The sequence below is a fragment of the Zosterops lateralis genome (genome assembly GCF_965231275.1).
Source record: "Zosterops lateralis genome assembly, chromosome: 13".
Taxonomy (NCBI): domain Eukaryota; kingdom Metazoa; phylum Chordata; class Aves; order Passeriformes; family Zosteropidae; genus Zosterops; species Zosterops lateralis.
In genome coordinates, this window is record NC_139773.1 from 6,375,423 (window position 1) to 6,392,808 (window position 17,386).

The 17,386-nt window shown below is 39.3% G+C and overlaps 1 protein-coding gene across 2 annotated transcripts in view; it reads right to left on the reverse strand.

The window, feature by feature from the left end:
* Positions 1 to 17,386, reverse strand: part of RNF111 (ring finger protein 111) — a 43,914-nt gene that overhangs the window by 7,875 nt on the left and 18,653 nt on the right. For both annotated transcript variants that reach the window (XM_083871346.1, XM_083871345.1), the window contains exons 3-10: positions 16,154 to 16,280; positions 14,296 to 14,459; positions 11,446 to 11,643; positions 10,274 to 10,593; positions 9,184 to 9,439; positions 7,453 to 7,804; positions 5,714 to 5,839; positions 4,944 to 5,070 (exon numbers count right to left, since the gene is read on the reverse strand). In XM_083871346.1, the coding sequence (XP_083727472.1) occupies positions 4,944 to 5,070; positions 5,714 to 5,839; positions 7,453 to 7,804; positions 9,184 to 9,439; positions 10,274 to 10,593; positions 11,446 to 11,643; positions 14,296 to 14,459; positions 16,154 to 16,280 (1,670 nt within the window). The remainder of the gene's footprint in view (positions 1 to 4,943; positions 5,071 to 5,713; positions 5,840 to 7,452; positions 7,805 to 9,183; positions 9,440 to 10,273; positions 10,594 to 11,445; positions 11,644 to 14,295; positions 14,460 to 16,153; positions 16,281 to 17,386) is intronic.

A 17,386-nucleotide genomic window follows, 5' to 3' on the forward strand; every position in this document is an offset into this window, starting at 1 on the left:
GATGGAGAAAAGATTTGCAGAAGAGAACTATCAATAATACCCAAGTAAGAACAGTCTTACTAAAATCCCTTTGACAGTTACCACCAAACTTCAAATACAAAAAGATTTCAGCTCTTGAAGAGCTTCACCCACAAGCAGAAGTTAGTTCTCAGTAAGTTTTCAAATAGAATGTAAGAAAAAAGGAAAAGGTTAAAGCTAATGAAGAATATAAGGCAGTTAAAGGTAATGCCAGTCTGCACTAAGTGTTTGTATATATTCTTTTGGATACAGTCAAATCAAAATATAGACTGTAAAGCAATATATTCTGGACCTGCAAATTCCAGCACAAGTCTGCCAAGAACTGCAGAAGTATCATTTGTTTCTTGTTTTGCACTTTCTATTGATACTTTCCATGACCACAAAAATCTGCAGTAACTAAAATAATTCAAGGCTAAGTCTGAACCATTTACAACACAAACATTCTCAACACTTGGAAACATCTAACCTGCAGGGAAGGCTTTCTTTCTTGCTACTCTCTCCTTTAAATACCCTCTGTCTTTGCAGGATCTTTCTGCTTTTCAGTTGCCAGTCAGTGGAGAGATTCCTGCCCCTATCTTGTCCACCCCAGCCTCCATGGTGCACCTTAAGTATGATTTCATCTGCATTAGAACAAACCTCATTGGAAGCCTTTTCAGTTAATTAACTGCTCAGCTACTATCAATACACAAAAAGTAATAAAGCTCGTAATTTAATGTCTTAAGCCAAATACAAAGAGAAAAGCTGCAGTTTTCATAGAAAATCATTGGGTGAAGGAATCCAATGAAATATCATCTATTGCAGAGATAAAATCCAATGGTACCTGTGCCTTAGACACATGAAATGAGTGCTCCTCAATAGCTTTTATTCTACAAAAAAAAAAAAAAATGAACAGTAATTCATGCTTATATTAAGAAAAAAAAAAAAAAACTAGAGGCTTTTTCTTAAAGATGCAGTTCTATTTGATGCAGCTAATCAAGGCTATTTCAAACCTGAAGTTCATCTTGAACTACTCTTACTACATAAAATTACAGTCTTAAGTGTTCAGATTGTTGTTGGCTTTTGGGGCACAGAACAGCTGCATCTCAGAGCTTCAACACCTCTGTGACTACACTGAGCAATATTACTCTGACCAGCACACAACTACCATAATGTGCTGGGACCTACTGGGCTACATATCCAAATCCCTAAGGATTTTCACAACTAAGTGTAAAGATAGCCTCAAAATACTTTGAATCAATCCACAGGTAAAGGAACAAAACAGTTAGGCTCTGCAGTAGAAGAAAAAGGGGGCACAGCATATTGAAAGCTGGATGTGAAATACCTGAGAGAGATTAAGGTACCATAAAAAAACTTTATGTTTGGCTTGAGGCTTCTCTTCTTGTTTTGGGGGGGGAGGTTGGTTTGTTTGGGGTTTTGGCTTATTTTTAAATGTGATCCAAAGATCTCCCTCAGACTGAGAAGCTGCAGGTCCACAGATAAATTAAGGAGTCTTCTCAAGCCTTGCATCATCTCTAGAGATATTCATTACACCATACCAAGCAAACTACAAAGTCCAAATCATTTTCCCCACCACTCCTCATCCCTGAAATTCACATTCAGCAGGACATTATTCAAAAGGGCAGAAGGAGCTGGAGTCAGGAGTCTGGGACACCATACCCCATAATAAATTACAGAAATTGCCATCCTGCCCACCCTGATGTGGTAAACAGTGCTAGAACCCCAAGTCAAAAAGCCTTTCATTAACAGTGCCAAAGGAGCAGCCAAAGGAACCAAGAGCAAACAGAAATAGAAGTGGCACCTAACAATAAACACTGGTATCACAGAAGAACAGATAAAAAGCCTTTGTGTCCTGCATCCTTCTTGTCTGATGTTCCATTAGTTATGTTATGCACTGATCTTCACTTGAGTCTCCCTAAAAATGATCAGTTAGCAAAATGGCTATTTGTCCAGAAAGTATTTAATTCAACAGCTCTTTCCTCAGTACATACAAGGCCTTAAAACAGTAACAAACACAAAGTCTAAGCCATGGTCACAAAGTAATTACATTAAATCAAGAGGGAAGCAGCCTGACCCTTGCATACACAGATATGAAGAAAGCCCTTCCTAACTGCTTTTAATCTTGGACTCCTACTGAAACAACACTTAAACAGGTAGAAGTCTTTTCAACCAAACTAGTAGAAAAAGAGATTTTGTTTCCCCAACTCTATTTGGACTGTCAAAGCTGCTGAACACTGATTATCTTCCCCCACGTATCTTTATCATTTTGTCTCCCTGAGGATTAAAACTGCAGTCTGCATTCCAGCACTGAGTAGATAAAGATTTCGTCATCTAACTTAAGTCAGAAAGTGATACAGAGTACTAATGTCATTAAAGCCCAAATAATCCATCATGTCCTTTACAGTCTGGTAGTTTGAAAGGGTTTCAGTACTCCACATAAAAAAGGCACACTGCCAATTGTGCTGCAAGCCATTTCACACATTGGATTCAATACTAATGAAATTCTTAGTTGAGTGACTGCATCAGTTAATTTAAAAGACAACTCCCTCTCAAAAAAAAAAAAAAAGAGAATAGTTTATGATATCTGCATAAAAAAAGATGACTTATGAAATCTCTATTTAGTACCCTCTGTACTTGAAGAAAGCACTCCTTAGAACATTAACAACTTTGCAGAGGGGCTCTATTCACAGTTCAGGCTCTCTTCCCCCACGCCTTATTCCTAAAGTTACAAAGAAAAAAAGCATGTGACAGGTGCAAATAATCTGTTGCCTGAAACAGCACTTTTGTTTAAAATCCAGTCAAGTTTGTTAGATGAAAAACTTCACTGACTACCTGGTCTCTATTCAAAGTAAGTTTTGCTGACAGATCCGCTGTACTCACACACACACACGAACAAAACCTGTGACTTTCTTTATTTAGAGTCATCAAAAGGCATTTGTAATGCTTTGAACTCATTGTATATATAACTTCCAGCAGAGCTCCAACCTGTCTTCATGTTCTTCTAGTGTGTGAATACACTTCAGATTAGTCAGAGTCTACACAACTTCAAAGGCACAGAGCTGGATCTGATCACAGCAAGGTTCAAACCAGACCACAAACACTCGAGGAAGGGCTGCTTGGAGCACTCTGTTCATGATGGAACCTGCTGTCAGTGCAGTGTGTACAAAGCCCCAGAACACAACCTTCAGTTTCACTCAGCCACTCAGTAATTACTGTTGTAAGGATCAAATATCCCTACATAAACACTTGCACAAGTTTCTGTAGACTTAAAGATCCTTACTTCATCTGCCACTTTTACCAATTAGAAACTGCAGTTACCAAGCAGAAAGGCATAAATCCCTAAAATATTTTATCACACCTTTAGGAAATACTTCTGAACATTCCCCATCATAGCTTTCTTCTCTACTGCTAAAAAGATGAAGAAGAGTGGCATCCCAACTATTTGCTTATATAACATTTTAGCTGTAGGAATATCCCAATTAAAATTAAAATACAATTAAAAGTTTCTCATCACACTGTAATATAAGGATCATCTGAACTCTAAGTTTCTAGAAACTTCACAACAATAACTGAAGTAAATCCCACAGATAACTTACTAGCCCTGATGAAAATGAGCTAGAACAGGCACAGATTTAACTTGTTACCTCTTAACACAATTACAGTTCCCTGAACTATTAGGAGGGAATCTAAAGCAGCTGATGTTACCTGTAACAGTACAACACATGAAATAAATATGAGAGAGTAAAGCCATCTTTCATCCACTTGAAAAAGCAGACACCTAACTGAAGAATGCAGAAAAAACTTAATTTGAAGAGATGATGCACAGGAGAAGGTTATGCAGTAAGAATCTCATTGGCTACACTAAAATATCAAATTCTAAAGACTGCTTTAGAAAGTCTGTGCTAAGTGTGTGAGCAGCACCCACGAATGACCAGCCCTCACACATCAGGGAGGGACTCAAGGATCATCATATCTGGTGGTTAAAGAGTGAGGAACAGAGCAATGCAAGACCAGACTGGAGACAGTTACTACAGTTTGGTTGTAAATTTACAGTTCAAGCCCTAAATGTCAATTCAGGCTACTAACAGAGGAATTTTTAAAAGATGAGACTTGTAGGGTTTTTTAAATTATAATTTTAGCATTCATTTACAAATGAGTTGGCAAGTTTGATTAGATTAACTAGCTTTAAGAGAATTAAACATTATTGCTTGACCACACAGAAACACTAAATATACTCAAAGTAAATTTGTTTCTCAGTGAATTTTCATTAAACAAAATTAAGAGAAATTTTAACTAAACCCAAAAGTATTCTTTCAAAAATAATACCCTGTAACAAGAGTAAAGATACGTTGGTCTGTTTTGGTTTTCTACTGTAGATTAAAAAATGTTATGTAACAGAGGACTACCTTATCCTCACGCTTCCTGCAGATTATAACTCTTCATACTACAAAATAATATACTTTATCACACAGAATTAGGTTGATGAATAATAAATATTATTTGAAAACTATCAAATCTCTGGATGGAATTCTAGTTGTGTGTATACACACCTTAAAAAGAAAGTATCAGTGCTAATGCCCATGCATTGGGTGGGAACTTGGCACCTTTAACAGTCCAAAACTCAGTAAAGAATAACCTGAACTTTAAAAATCAGATGCAGAGGGTCAATGCATTGCAATGCAAGTAACAATTTAGTTCAAGTATATTTCACTTTACAGGAGCTGAAGTTAGAAATGTACATGTCCCTGTACTGTTTCCTCTACTACACCATGGGCCTGCTCAAGCTCTCTTGCTGGGAGTAACACACAGACAGACACAGTGAAATATTTCCAGTTAAGCACTTTGCAGCAATGTATACACATCTATTTTCCTGACAAACAAAATCAAAATGACCAATGATCATAATTTTCCATAAGTTATCTCCTTACCATGAGAGGAAGAGCCCCTATTTGCAAGTGATGCAGTCGAGGAGGTGCATGGTAGTGGGCCAAGTGAGGATGCAAGGGCCCTGGAGGGTAAGTAGCCGCAGTCACACCAGCTTCAATTCCTAGTTCCCTGTCACATGAAAGAAAGTGGCATTACAGTAAAGGAACAGCTTGCCTCCTAAGTACAATCCCACTGATTTGGAGAGCCTACAGCACAGTACAGCTACAACAACAGCTTTATGTAAAATATTTAACCACATTTAAACTTTGCTAAAAAATCCTTCTATCATAACTAAAAGTTATTTTTAAATAACTGCAAAGATTTAGTATGAAAAAAATGAGACAACTCCACATTTACTGTGCCCAGTAATATTATTCATGTGGAGTCTTCTCTGCAGCACACACTATGGGAACTGCAGCTGTCATGCATGCACCTCTTCAGTAATGGCTAAAAGTACTTTTTTTAAATAATAAATATATTGTGGAACATAAGTGCATGCTTCATAAGTGAGCCTGATGCAATTGTAAGTAAGTCCAAAGAAAGACAGAATATACTACTCTGTACTACAAGATCTTAAAAAGCACTAGAAATATATTTAAGATGCTGAGTACTCAAAGCAGTATTTCAAAGCCATATCAACATCTACAAACTTTAAACTAAAGGTACATGTAGCACCTTTTAAAACTACAGCCAGCATTATCAGCACTGTGATCAGCACATTATGGTCTCCTGTCCAGAGTCCCAAGAGCTCAAACAGTGTCAGATTACTCACCAGGCAGATCTCTCTGGAGCTTGTCGAGGATGGGAAGACATAGTCTGAGGCACGTGGATGTGATGCCCATGACCATAATTGGGATGCATTCTGTGAGGATGTGGAGGAGGCCGCTCATGAGCACGTCTAAACAACAAAGAACAGCCACAATTAATCTCACCTACTTTTTAGCATGAAGAAACCAACACCCATAACCAAGATGTTACAGACCAAGCCACTACAGTGCCTTTAAAATAAGAAACTTACCATGCAGTATTTTAATTTCTACTTTAGATATAAGTTACAAACTAATTTTAACACAGATTTCACATTCAAAACCAGCTTCAGCTACAGTGACCTGCCCTTCACTTGGCACCCACAACTACAGAGACTGAAAAAGTGTTTAATCCTGACCTCAAAGGACAGGTAGGAAAGGGAGGGCCACATGACACTCACGCTCAGATTCACTGTCATTCACAGCTCTGCTGCAGAGTATTTATAGTAAAACTATACAACCGAAAGTAATTAGGGGAAACTTAATACACTAATCAGAGGACATTTTCCTTGAAACATATTTGCATCATAGCTCAGGTAAATGGGGCACAGTTTTTATCCATGCCAGCTGGTACAGAACAACTATGGATTTGAAAAAAAAACTTAACTCCTGCTGACTGATTTCTGATACTTTCCCATTTTCCACTTTACCTACTTCACCACAGAAAGAAATGGATTAGGATCCTTCTTTTCATTGCTTTCAATGCAGAAAGGATGGTTTATTATTCAACCTAAAAACCTGGATTTCACCAAAAGCAGTATACCTTCTCCAGGTTCAGCACCACCTTAAACTACCTGACAAAGTAGACCAGACATCTTGCAAATTTGCATATCTAGAGAGGCAAAAATGTACTTAACAGCAAACTATTCTAATCACTGTAAAGTGACACTTGTCCAGAGAAATCTGTCAAGCTTGTATAAATTTTGTGAGAACTGTTCATTTTTTGCTGTGGTACAGACTAACACAGGAACAGACCTATCAGCAGAACTGATTTGTAGTCTCATCTCCCTTCAGTTTATCAAGTAACTATGGGGAAAAAATCTGGAAGAACACAATTTAATTTTTAAAAAAAGGCAGCAAAACAACTTCCATAGTTTTGTGAAACTTGAACATCATGTAGACTCATTTTCCCTAAACCAGGTCTTAATCTAAAAGAAACATCTTTAAAATTACAGAAATAATGTATAAATGTAAAACTCCAGGCTGTCCATCCCACAGTCTTTATGGGTGTGTAATTACCCAAAAAATTAACAGAAAGCCCATATGTTATACAGATGCAGTGCTTTGATACATGACAGTGAGAAGAGGACTCTAACCATTCTCTGCTTCCAATCCTGAAAAGGTACTATACTGTTAGACAGGAAGGATACCAGAATTTATGATGTATTGTCCAGGCTGTCCAGCTTGAAAAGGAATTCCTGCTTACTATCCAGAGTAATGGGCAGGAGAAACAAACTCCCCTTATCTTCCATGCCCCCTCTGTGCCTTACCTTGAGACACTACTGAGAGATGTGACAGAGCAGAGTCAGTCCTAACACCCACAGGACTCTGACGATTTGTAAAGACACTTCTTACCATGGTTTAACACTAACAGTTCCTTCCTAACCATGCAATTAACAGTTTGAGATTCACACGCAACATTTTACAAACCTGAGGGAAATGAATTATATGTTTAGATATTGCTCTGAGTACATTTGTGACATACGTTGGGTGTTGCATCATTCTTCTTCTCTGGACCTCCATCCTCTGGATCACTTCATGAGGATGTAGCCTCTGTGCTGGAGGTGCTGTTGCAGGGATGTGATGGGATATTGGCTGGTGTGTTGCAGGGAGATGCTGTGGTATTGGAGCAGCTGCATTGGCTAAGGGATGAGTTGGTGGTGGAGGTGGAACAGGATGAGAAGATGCATGAGAGGAGATTGAGGGATGAAAGGGATGAACCGGATGAGGGATAACATAATCCACTTGAGGTGGAGGTTGTGGCTGTGGAGGAGGGTTTCCATGAGAGTGAGGACATGCAGAAGCTTGATGGTGAAGAGGTCTGGTCAAGGAAGCATCTGCAATGAAAACATCAGGTGCTTTTAATTTGGTCAATTGCAGGTTCTGACTTAAATTTATTTTAAGACATATCTTCACACAGGTGTTTCAGTATTATTACACCAGTTTAAACAGTGGCAACATGGGAATATGTGTTTATGCAACTTTTAATAAAGTGATTTTAGCAATATACCTTACAAGAAACCTGTATTTTCTGCAGCCAAAAGCATTCTGTTTTCCAATACTGGCAAAAAGAAGAAAAAAAAAATAATCTGTGTGATACCAACTGGAAAAGGTACATAGAAAGATCTGGGTTGGAAGGGACTTCAAAGATCACCTTGTTCCAAGCCCCTGCCATGGACAGGGACACCTTCAACTAGACAAGGCTGCCCCAAGCCATGTCCAGCCTGGCCCTAAACACTTCCAGAGAAGGGGCAAACACAGCTTCTCCAGGCAAGCTGTGCCAGTGCCTCACCACCCTCACAGGGAAGAACTTCCTTAAACCCAATCTAAATCTACTCTCTTTCACTTAAAGCCACTCCCTCTTGTCCTATCACCACATGCCCTTGTCAAAGGTCCCTTTTCAGCTCTCTTAGAGCCCCTTTAGGCACTGGAAGGTGCTATAAGGTCTTCCCAGAGCCTTCTCTTTGCCAGGTTGAACAATTTCAACTCTGACTGTCCTTGGAGCAGAGGTTGCCCAGCCCTCTGAGCACCCTCACAGTCCTCCACAGACTCACTCTAACAAGCCTGTCCTTCTTGTGCTGAGGAGCCCAAACCTGAAGCACTATTCCAGCTGGGGTCTCGTGAGGGAGGAGTAGAAGGACAGAATCCCCTCCCAATATTACTTTACATTTGTTGTTTCATTTTTAAAAATGAAGGAACTCCTTCCAGGTTCACTATTTACAGAGACAATAAATTTTTTTAAAAAGTCAAAATCAAACAAATGATTCTGCTAAACTGATCTCACTGGGGGGATGGGACAAAAGACCAAGGAAAATGAAATAAAAAGCCAGTACTATAATACAAAGCAGATGAAAAATATTTTCATAGTAAATACAGTTTTAAGTCTCAATGTTATTATGGTCACTCATAAGAAAATATTTTAACTTTACCTTGGTCCTGTTCAAATCCCCTAACCATTTAAATTATTTAACGTGGGTTTTGCTAGGCCAGCTCTCAGCTCAATGGCAGCCGGCAAGACCTGCCTGGGCAGTGTGTGTGGCAGCAGTACTCCCAGGGAGAATGCATGTAGTGCCACCTGTACTCCCAGGGAGAATGCATGTAGTGCCACCTGTACTCCCAGGGAGAATGCATGTAGTGCCACCTGTACTCCCAGGGAGAATGCGTGTAGTGCCACCTGTACTCCCAGGGAGAACGCATGCACGGCAGCAGTACTCACAGGGAGAATGCATGTAGTGGCGGCAGGACGAGAGCGAGGCCTGTGGCGGAGGCTGGGGCTGTGGCTGGGCCACGATGCCCGAGCCGTAGCCGTCGATGGCCAGCGCCTGGCTGGGCCCCGCGCCCGCCTGGTGCCCGTAGAGCGCCGTGCGCGACGAGGAGCCGGGGCAGCACGGGTCGAATGCTGACGTGCCGTGGAAAGCGCCGCTGCCGTGGCTCCTGATGCCGCTGCTGCTCAGGTCTACTGGCAGTGCCTGCTGCAGAAACAAAATGGCTGTTCTCAAGCCACCCTTCAGACTTTGAAAGCAAAGTCACAATTCAAACATCAGATTTAAAAAAATAAAAAATAATTATCATCACAAGCAACTGGGATCCAAATTTTGAAGTTTTACCACTTGACTCTGGATTACTCTTTAAATGTGGTTTAACATTTCTTATTCCTAGATTCGTGAATCTGGTGAGAGACTAACTTCCTTACACTAGATTCTGCAAAAAACAAACAAAACCCTCACTGCCCCCCAGCCAAACTAAAAGCCTCAACAAAATCCCCTACAACAGATAAATAAGATTGATAGTTCTGCTATCTGCTATCAAGATACTGTAATTAAGCACAGTACTGTTCCCTCTTATGACTCTATTGTTTTACAGCTGTGACTTCATTACTGAAAAAGTCTTAAAAACCAATTCTTATAGAGGAGCAACTCTTTTATACTTTTTATATACAACACATTAGGCTTGGTATTTTTCTTCCCTCAAAAGCAGCTCAATGATTTGCATTGCAAAACTGCTATGATGGGCAGAATATTTCAAGGTAATTATGTTTGGTTTGCTGTGCAGTCACTCATCTTCAGCCACGAAGAGGTCAGCTTTCAACAATTACTTGAAGGATTATATCTTTCTGTAAAATTTCAGGGTTTTGTGTTCATACGTATTACAGCTCAATTTTTCCTTTTAGTTCCCTCCTATAATGCCTGATGCAGCGCAAGAGAGTAATTTATTATTCAGCATCCTTATCCTATTCTCTCCTATCTGGAACAACTTGAAATCCCAAGTCACAAGGTGTGATGGTGAGTCACAAGGATTAAACATGCCTGCTCGTGGTAACTGGTGCCAGAACTGCTGCTTGCTCCACACGGGGCGGGCACGGGAGGAGGCCTCTCCACAGGGCAGCTGGAGTCACTGAAGGAAGGGGACAGCGGGACTGCTGGGTGAGGGTTGTGGTGGTGATGGTGGTGATGCTGGAAGTGGTGGCCATGCTGCTGAAAGCAGCTTGTATGTGGGTGTCCCAATGCATGGTGAGTCTGTGAAGGTCCTCCACAAGGAGAGTGCTGGGGGCAGCACGATGGTAGCCTTGGCATGGCCGTAGGGCCAGATTCCAGTGTCGAATTAGATGCAGCTCTTCTTATTTCATCTTGAAGACAAAGTTAATATTGAAGTAAAAAAAATTAGTAGAGCTGATCACTGTAAAGCAGTGTCTTAAATAGAAACAAAACACCATGTACCTCACAATTTAATATTTAACCAATTGAAAACCAGATCTGGACTACAACAAAAACTAGATACAAAAAGTAAGACTTAGCTATACCTGTCAAATGAAGCAAAACTGAATGGTTCAGGTGGAAGTACTCATGGCAACCACAGAAGGACATGAACTGACACTTGCTTTATTCCACAAATTTAAGGCACATCATTGGTAGGGAAAGGAGAGATTGTTCCTCCTAATTGTGGTTAGTGTGCAGAGACCTCAAATTCCTGTGAGCTGTGGTCCACTCAGGGTAATTGTCCCTCACCACACTTGCAAACACAGCAGCTTTGTTTCAGTGATGCCATGAGTGTTCCCTGTATATACAGCTCTGTATAAATGTGCTCCCAGTGGGCTATCCACAGCAGGAGACATACTCAAGGAATCCAGATACATCCTTCACTGCCTTACAACACACATTGAAATAACACCTCTGTAACACACTGCAATGAGAGACTTAATTCCCAGTGAACTACATTCCACCTCCTCAAAAAGCAAGGATGTGGTTCGTTATGTACAACCATGTCATTCCAACAGGCATAAGCAGAAAGCTCCAGCAAATCTCCTGTATCTTTACGGAGAAATCAATGGTCTTTTTCAGATTCCTGTCTTTTCAGCTTACTACTGTTAGGATCAGTACTAAAAGTTCACATGGCATTTAATTTAGAGAAGGCTGATTAATTTCCTCTACTTCCTTCATACTGAGAGGCAACACAACAGCTCAAAGCTCTAATTCTGTACCTCCAGTTGAAGTGCCAGCAGTGCTGCCACTGGGGAGACTGGGAGCGGTCTCTGGTGCTGCAGAGGGCTGGCTGCTGGACACGTTTGGAGCTGCATCAGAGGCCTGCTCTGAGGTAGACGTACTGGAGCTGGTAGTGGAAGCAGAACTCACGACCTGCGGCTCCACTCGAGCTGATGTGGTTGGCACAACTGTCGGCTCTAGTGAAATAAAAAAGCTTTCATGTTCTTTAAGGTTTAAAAGCTGCTGAGGCTTTTTTATTGTTGCTCCTGCTCTTGATCTATTTTACAAGACATACTCAATTCTGGCCTGGCCAGAAGCTAAGAAAGTCAGAACACCTGACAGGCTTATGTGTGGAAAGAAAATTAAAATTATCTTCTTTTTCTCTCTCATGTTTCTTTAACCAACTCAAGTTTTAATAATTAAGATAAAAATCAATTCTCAACCAAATCTGACATTTAAGTTTTATTTACTGAATAAAAAACCACTATATAAAAGAGATTAAATTATTTTAGTACTTTATGATAAAAACACTTGCTAATATCCTCCATAAATCCACAGACAAACTACTCTATGATTAAGTATTACCCTTATAACTTTTTATTGCCTACAAAGAACATAAAAACTTTTAGATCATGCACCAAGAACAGCAAAACATCTAAACTAGCAGTACTACTTTATAAACTTTGACCATTCCAGATGCCTAGTACTAAAGGTTTTAGCAAGATAAGCTTGGTTTCTAGTCTCAACACATGCTAAAAGCAGATTATCAATATTTGAGACTTCTCTTAAAGGTACATACCTGTTCATGTTACATATTGCAAAGCTAACAGTGAGCAATATATCCTGGAAATCCAAACCACTTGATGAATCTTGTCCTTTACTAGATAATTGTAAACAAGTTAAAATTTAAAACTACACTTGGTGGCATAATTAGAATTTAGTTTGAAAAAGACTTTGACTATAAGTTTGAAATTTCTCTTAAGTAAAGAAAGGCAATGACATGACTAAGAATATAAGATACCATAAAAGGGAAGATTATCAGAAAAAGCTTTTTTTTAGTAAAATACCGTCTGCGTGGATATTGGGGGTAAAAAAAGCATCAAAAAACTTCAGATACATCCGTTACACAAAGTCTCAAAATAAAATATGAGTAGTTTAAGATTTCTCTTTATATCTAGTAGGAGTATCAGCAACTTAGTGAGCAAAAGAATAAATATATCTTCTCTTTGCAAGTCTTCCAACTCATCACATTAAAAAAAACATGACCTGATATCTACATTTAAATTCCTCTTACTTCTAATGTGGCCTTCCAATACACTAATTTTATTTTTTTAAAGGACAACATTTTGGGTGAAATATATTCATGTTTAAATTCAGAAAACAAGAGTGACTTTATAGTACACGTAGAGCTTACAATGAGGAGTGATGAGCCAGTGCTCAGGTCAGGGGCCATCCTGAGCTCCCTCAGGCTCCCCACCAGTCTGAGACTTTCACCACCAGCCCTACAGACACCTCTGATTCTTCCCTGCCTAAATCAGTGAAAAACAAGGGGCTTGGTCCATGGTGAACTACTAGCTAAGAGAAACTGAATTTCTTAACACACCGCCCAGACATGAACCCAGAAGATAAAAGTAGACAGGATCCTTATGCTCAAGAAAGAAGCCAAGCAAGTTTTAAGACCAGTATCTTTGATAAAACAAGTAAAGTTGGGATAAAATGCACAGCTGGGTTTTACAGTGTTAATTCAGAAGTCTGATCATTTTACACTAATTCATGTGTGAAATTTGATGCCTAAACCCAAAAATAGTACTCCTTAAATCCTGGAAGATTCATCTTAGGCATTTCCTTTCTAAGGCAGGAGAAAAAGCTAGTCTTTAACACACACATTACAGAAGTGTATTTTAAAAATAACTTGGTTTCTGAATACAAGATTAAATTCTGTAACATGGATTTTAAGAGTAAATTAAAGCAATAGAAACCTTTACTGCACCCCTTCAACAACAGAGTTGTTGGAATATTTCACAGTAAATCCATTAAAAAAATAACCTGTACATCAACTCATCCTCTACTTTAAAAGCCATTAACCAACCAAAACTATTCTCAAGCCTTTTTGACTCTCCATCCCACCCCAAAAACCATGACAACTTGAAGAATTAGATATTGCAAGATACTAAGCTTGCAATCCACTCAGGGACAGAGCCACAACAGGACAAAACTTCTGTACACATTACAAGTAACATGCACCCAAGGAATCCCCAAAACCACTACCATAAATGTGCAAAAACATACATGAGCTTCAGTTTTTCCTTCTCCCAATTTTTTGATAATTCAAAAGTTGCTCTTACAATTTTCAGCAGGAATAGACTTATTAAGTGCCAGCAGGTTTTAATATTAGGAACCAATGAAAGGTTACAGTTTCAGAAACGTAACACACTTCACTAGTTTAGGGTTGGGCTTTTTCTTTTTCTAAAAGTTATTTTTACTTCAAGGCCTGAAAGAACAGCCACTATTCCAAAGCATAGGCAATGATAGACTTTCCTTTTATAGTGCTGTATTGAAGTAAGTGCATATTTTTCAAGAAGTAGTTCCAACCTGTTCTGTAATTTCTGCCTGGTGAGTCAGCCCTCAGATACACACCCAAGGCAGCTTTGGAAGAAAAACTGTATCTTTGAGATCTCAAAGACCCGCTGAAAATGGCTAAACTTTAAATTTTGAAAGGAAGGGCACAAGAGGATTTTCTGACAGGCTTGGAAATCAGATATCCTCATAGAAGGGGACCCTGTATCTGTTGCAATTAACTCCAGTGCCCATCCCGCTCCTGAAGAGATTTCTCCGACAACTCAACTTACCATCTTCATCCACGGTGAGGTCCACGACTTCGGCGGCGTTCTGCCGCAGGGGCTGGATGACGGTGGAGACGCGGCTGCGGGATCGCGGCTCCGCCGGCCGCGCGCCGTGAGAACCGGAGCTCTGTCCCCAGTGCGACCTCGAGTGTCCCAGCGCAGAGCGAGACCTGCACAGAGCCCGACACCTTAGATACTGCCCTGCATTCTGCCATCGTTAACTTCTCCTCCTGTTTGAGGAGCTACTCGGAGCTTTTTTTATTATTAGAAAAGCATTTTGTTTCATTGAGATACCCCGTGATTCCACTTTCACCAAACACACAAACTATGGCAGCCTTTACCAGAGAACATAAGGACAAATGCCCAGCATGGAGAGTTTCAAGGTCTTTAAACCATGTCCCATGTACATGCTGCTAGCTTTAAAAAGAACAAAAATTCACTATAAAACCCTACAACCACGGCCAGGCAGCAATTTTAGCTGAAGTTGTTTTAGCTTTGTAAATAGTAATTGAAGCGTCTCCAGATCCTATACTACTCCTGTGCAGTCTGAAACAGCAGGTCTATAAATGATGAGAGAATTATTAAGACAATGAAAATTTGTAAACATTAAGAACTTTTGCACGTTAACTTGTGACAGAGTACTTTCATAATTTTATGCTTCAAATTTCCAGAATATCTTGACTATATAAAATCTCTGGACCTTTCCCTCTAATATTATTTTGCTCCTTCTCTTTGGAGAATAAACACAGCTTTTTGTGATACTTAAAACTAAAAAGCAATGTGGCTTGAGGAGGGGAGATCCTAAGCCTGTAACCACACCTAAGGAAAGGGATGGGTTTATCTATATATATTGTAACACATAGCACCCATTCTGTCCAGTTTAGCCATGCAAACCCTAACACTCAAGACAAGGATCTCTGGAGTGTCCATCCTCTTTGGAGCATACAGTCTTTAATTAAGGGAACAATATTCTTACAGTATTGTATTTACCATTTCACTCTCAAAAAACTTTGTCTCTCCAGTATTTACATAAATCAAGTGGCTCTCATTTTCCAATTTGGAAAAACAATGTACTCAGACTTCAGAAATTCAGAAGAGGAAAATGTGAAGAAAAGGGAATGACTTCACTAAAAACAAACAAAACCCATTGCACGAATCACCATGGAGCTACTGCTGTTTTGGCTGTAGCAGTGCAGAAGGTGAGGGGAAAAAAGAATATTTTTCAAATCTTAAGGTTATTACAGAAAACGTATCTTAGTGGTACTAGGAATATACAAAGCTGTTTATTTTTTAAAAGCATCTGGCTCTAGGTAGGTTTAAATTTGAAGTTTTCTTCAAGGAAGTCCACTTGAATAAATTTTGTAAAATCTGAAAATATGGAACAAAACTTCAAAGATTCTTGGAAGAACAGGAGAGCATGTACAGCAGCAGCAGCTTCAAAAAAGTAGGCTGCTTTCCTGAAAAATGCTCTGCTAATCCCTAGATAGTCAACTCAGCCTACACATGCTCTCTCTAGGATCTCACTGTGCAGCTTTGCTTCCCCAAATTCTGCACATCAATCACACTAATACAGGCACCTCAACAACTCCAGATTAGCTCAATTCTCAAGCTTTGGCAAAATTGTGCTTTGGGGTTTTTGTCCTTACTTTGTCTGGGGGTTTAGGATTGGGGTTTTTTTTATATTTTATTTTATTTATTTGGTTTTGCTTGGTTCGTTGTTTTAGTCTTTTTTAATCAGAAATGCATATTGTGCATTCTGGTTAGAATTCCAGAGACATTACCTTATGGACTTTTAATGACAAAACATTGTGAGAAACTTGACAACAAGCAAAACTTTATTAATACAAAGAGATGCAAATCTCACCTGTAGTTTTCACCAACTGTGACAATCTCCACTTCACTGTCTGTTGAGGTAACATTTATTTCTTCATTAGCAGTGACTTGGGGAGTGGAGGATGCTTCAATCACCACAACATCTTCATCAATGCTTCCTGATGGGGAAAACGGAAGAAGAAAGTTTCTATATTTCATTCAGCAACTGTCATTAAAAGAGACTATTTCTCATAGATTTAAAATATATGTAGGCAGAAAATTCCACAGTGTATGTCAAAACCTTGGGTGCAACTGTCAAATACATGACCTAATTATTAAAGGGAGCAATTCTGCTGTAAACGCTGAAGCAAGAGGAAGGAAGGAGACAGAAGACTGAGTGTGGGGTAGGTACGTAAGCTTGCATTACAAGCATTGAAAGCAATTACTGTCAATTTTATTATCTGTAACACCAACAAAATTCAGTCATTCAATATAAAAACAGAACAAACTTGCAAGCCAGCAAAGTAGTCATCATTTGTTATCACTAACAGCTTTTTTAAAAATGTTTTTATAGGTATCAGTCTCAAGGCTAAAATTGACAACAGAAGAATGATCCACCGACCAGTTTATATTTGTAACAAAATCCCTTGGTGTTTACAAACACTTTTGTATCTAGACTTTTTGTGGCATTCACAATCTGTATTAGACAGAGCAAGATAAAATAAAACTAAGAATGATAAAAAACAACAACCAAATCCCCAAAAGAGACAAGCTTTCTTAGGAGACAACTTCTACTTCAGGAAGAATGGTTACAGTTCCAGCCTAACAAGCAGACACACGAAATACTTCTCTAGAGCTGCAACACTGGCAGTGAGGAGTCTGAGCTATCTACAAGACTCAAACTGAGCTACGGATTATTCACTGAGCACAAAACAACTTCCTACAAAAACGAGCTGTATAGAAATCTCAAACTATCATTTTGGGTTTTGCAAATTGCTTCAAGGAGATGCTTGAAGAATGTGGTCTCATTCAAGTCCATCCTGTATGGACTGGATACTTTACCCAATTACATGTTGGGAAAAATTATCCATTTTTATTTTTAACAGTTTTTCTGCTTTGAAGAAAACCCAACTGCATTACCATTATCCAATAGCCTTTGTTTCTGACCATAATTATTCCAGAAAGATTGCTGGCTGAAGATGTAAAGAGTGATGCTTCCAAACACTGGTACTAAGAAAACTCAAGCAATTGGAAGTAGCATGGAACAAAATTAATTCTCAGAACC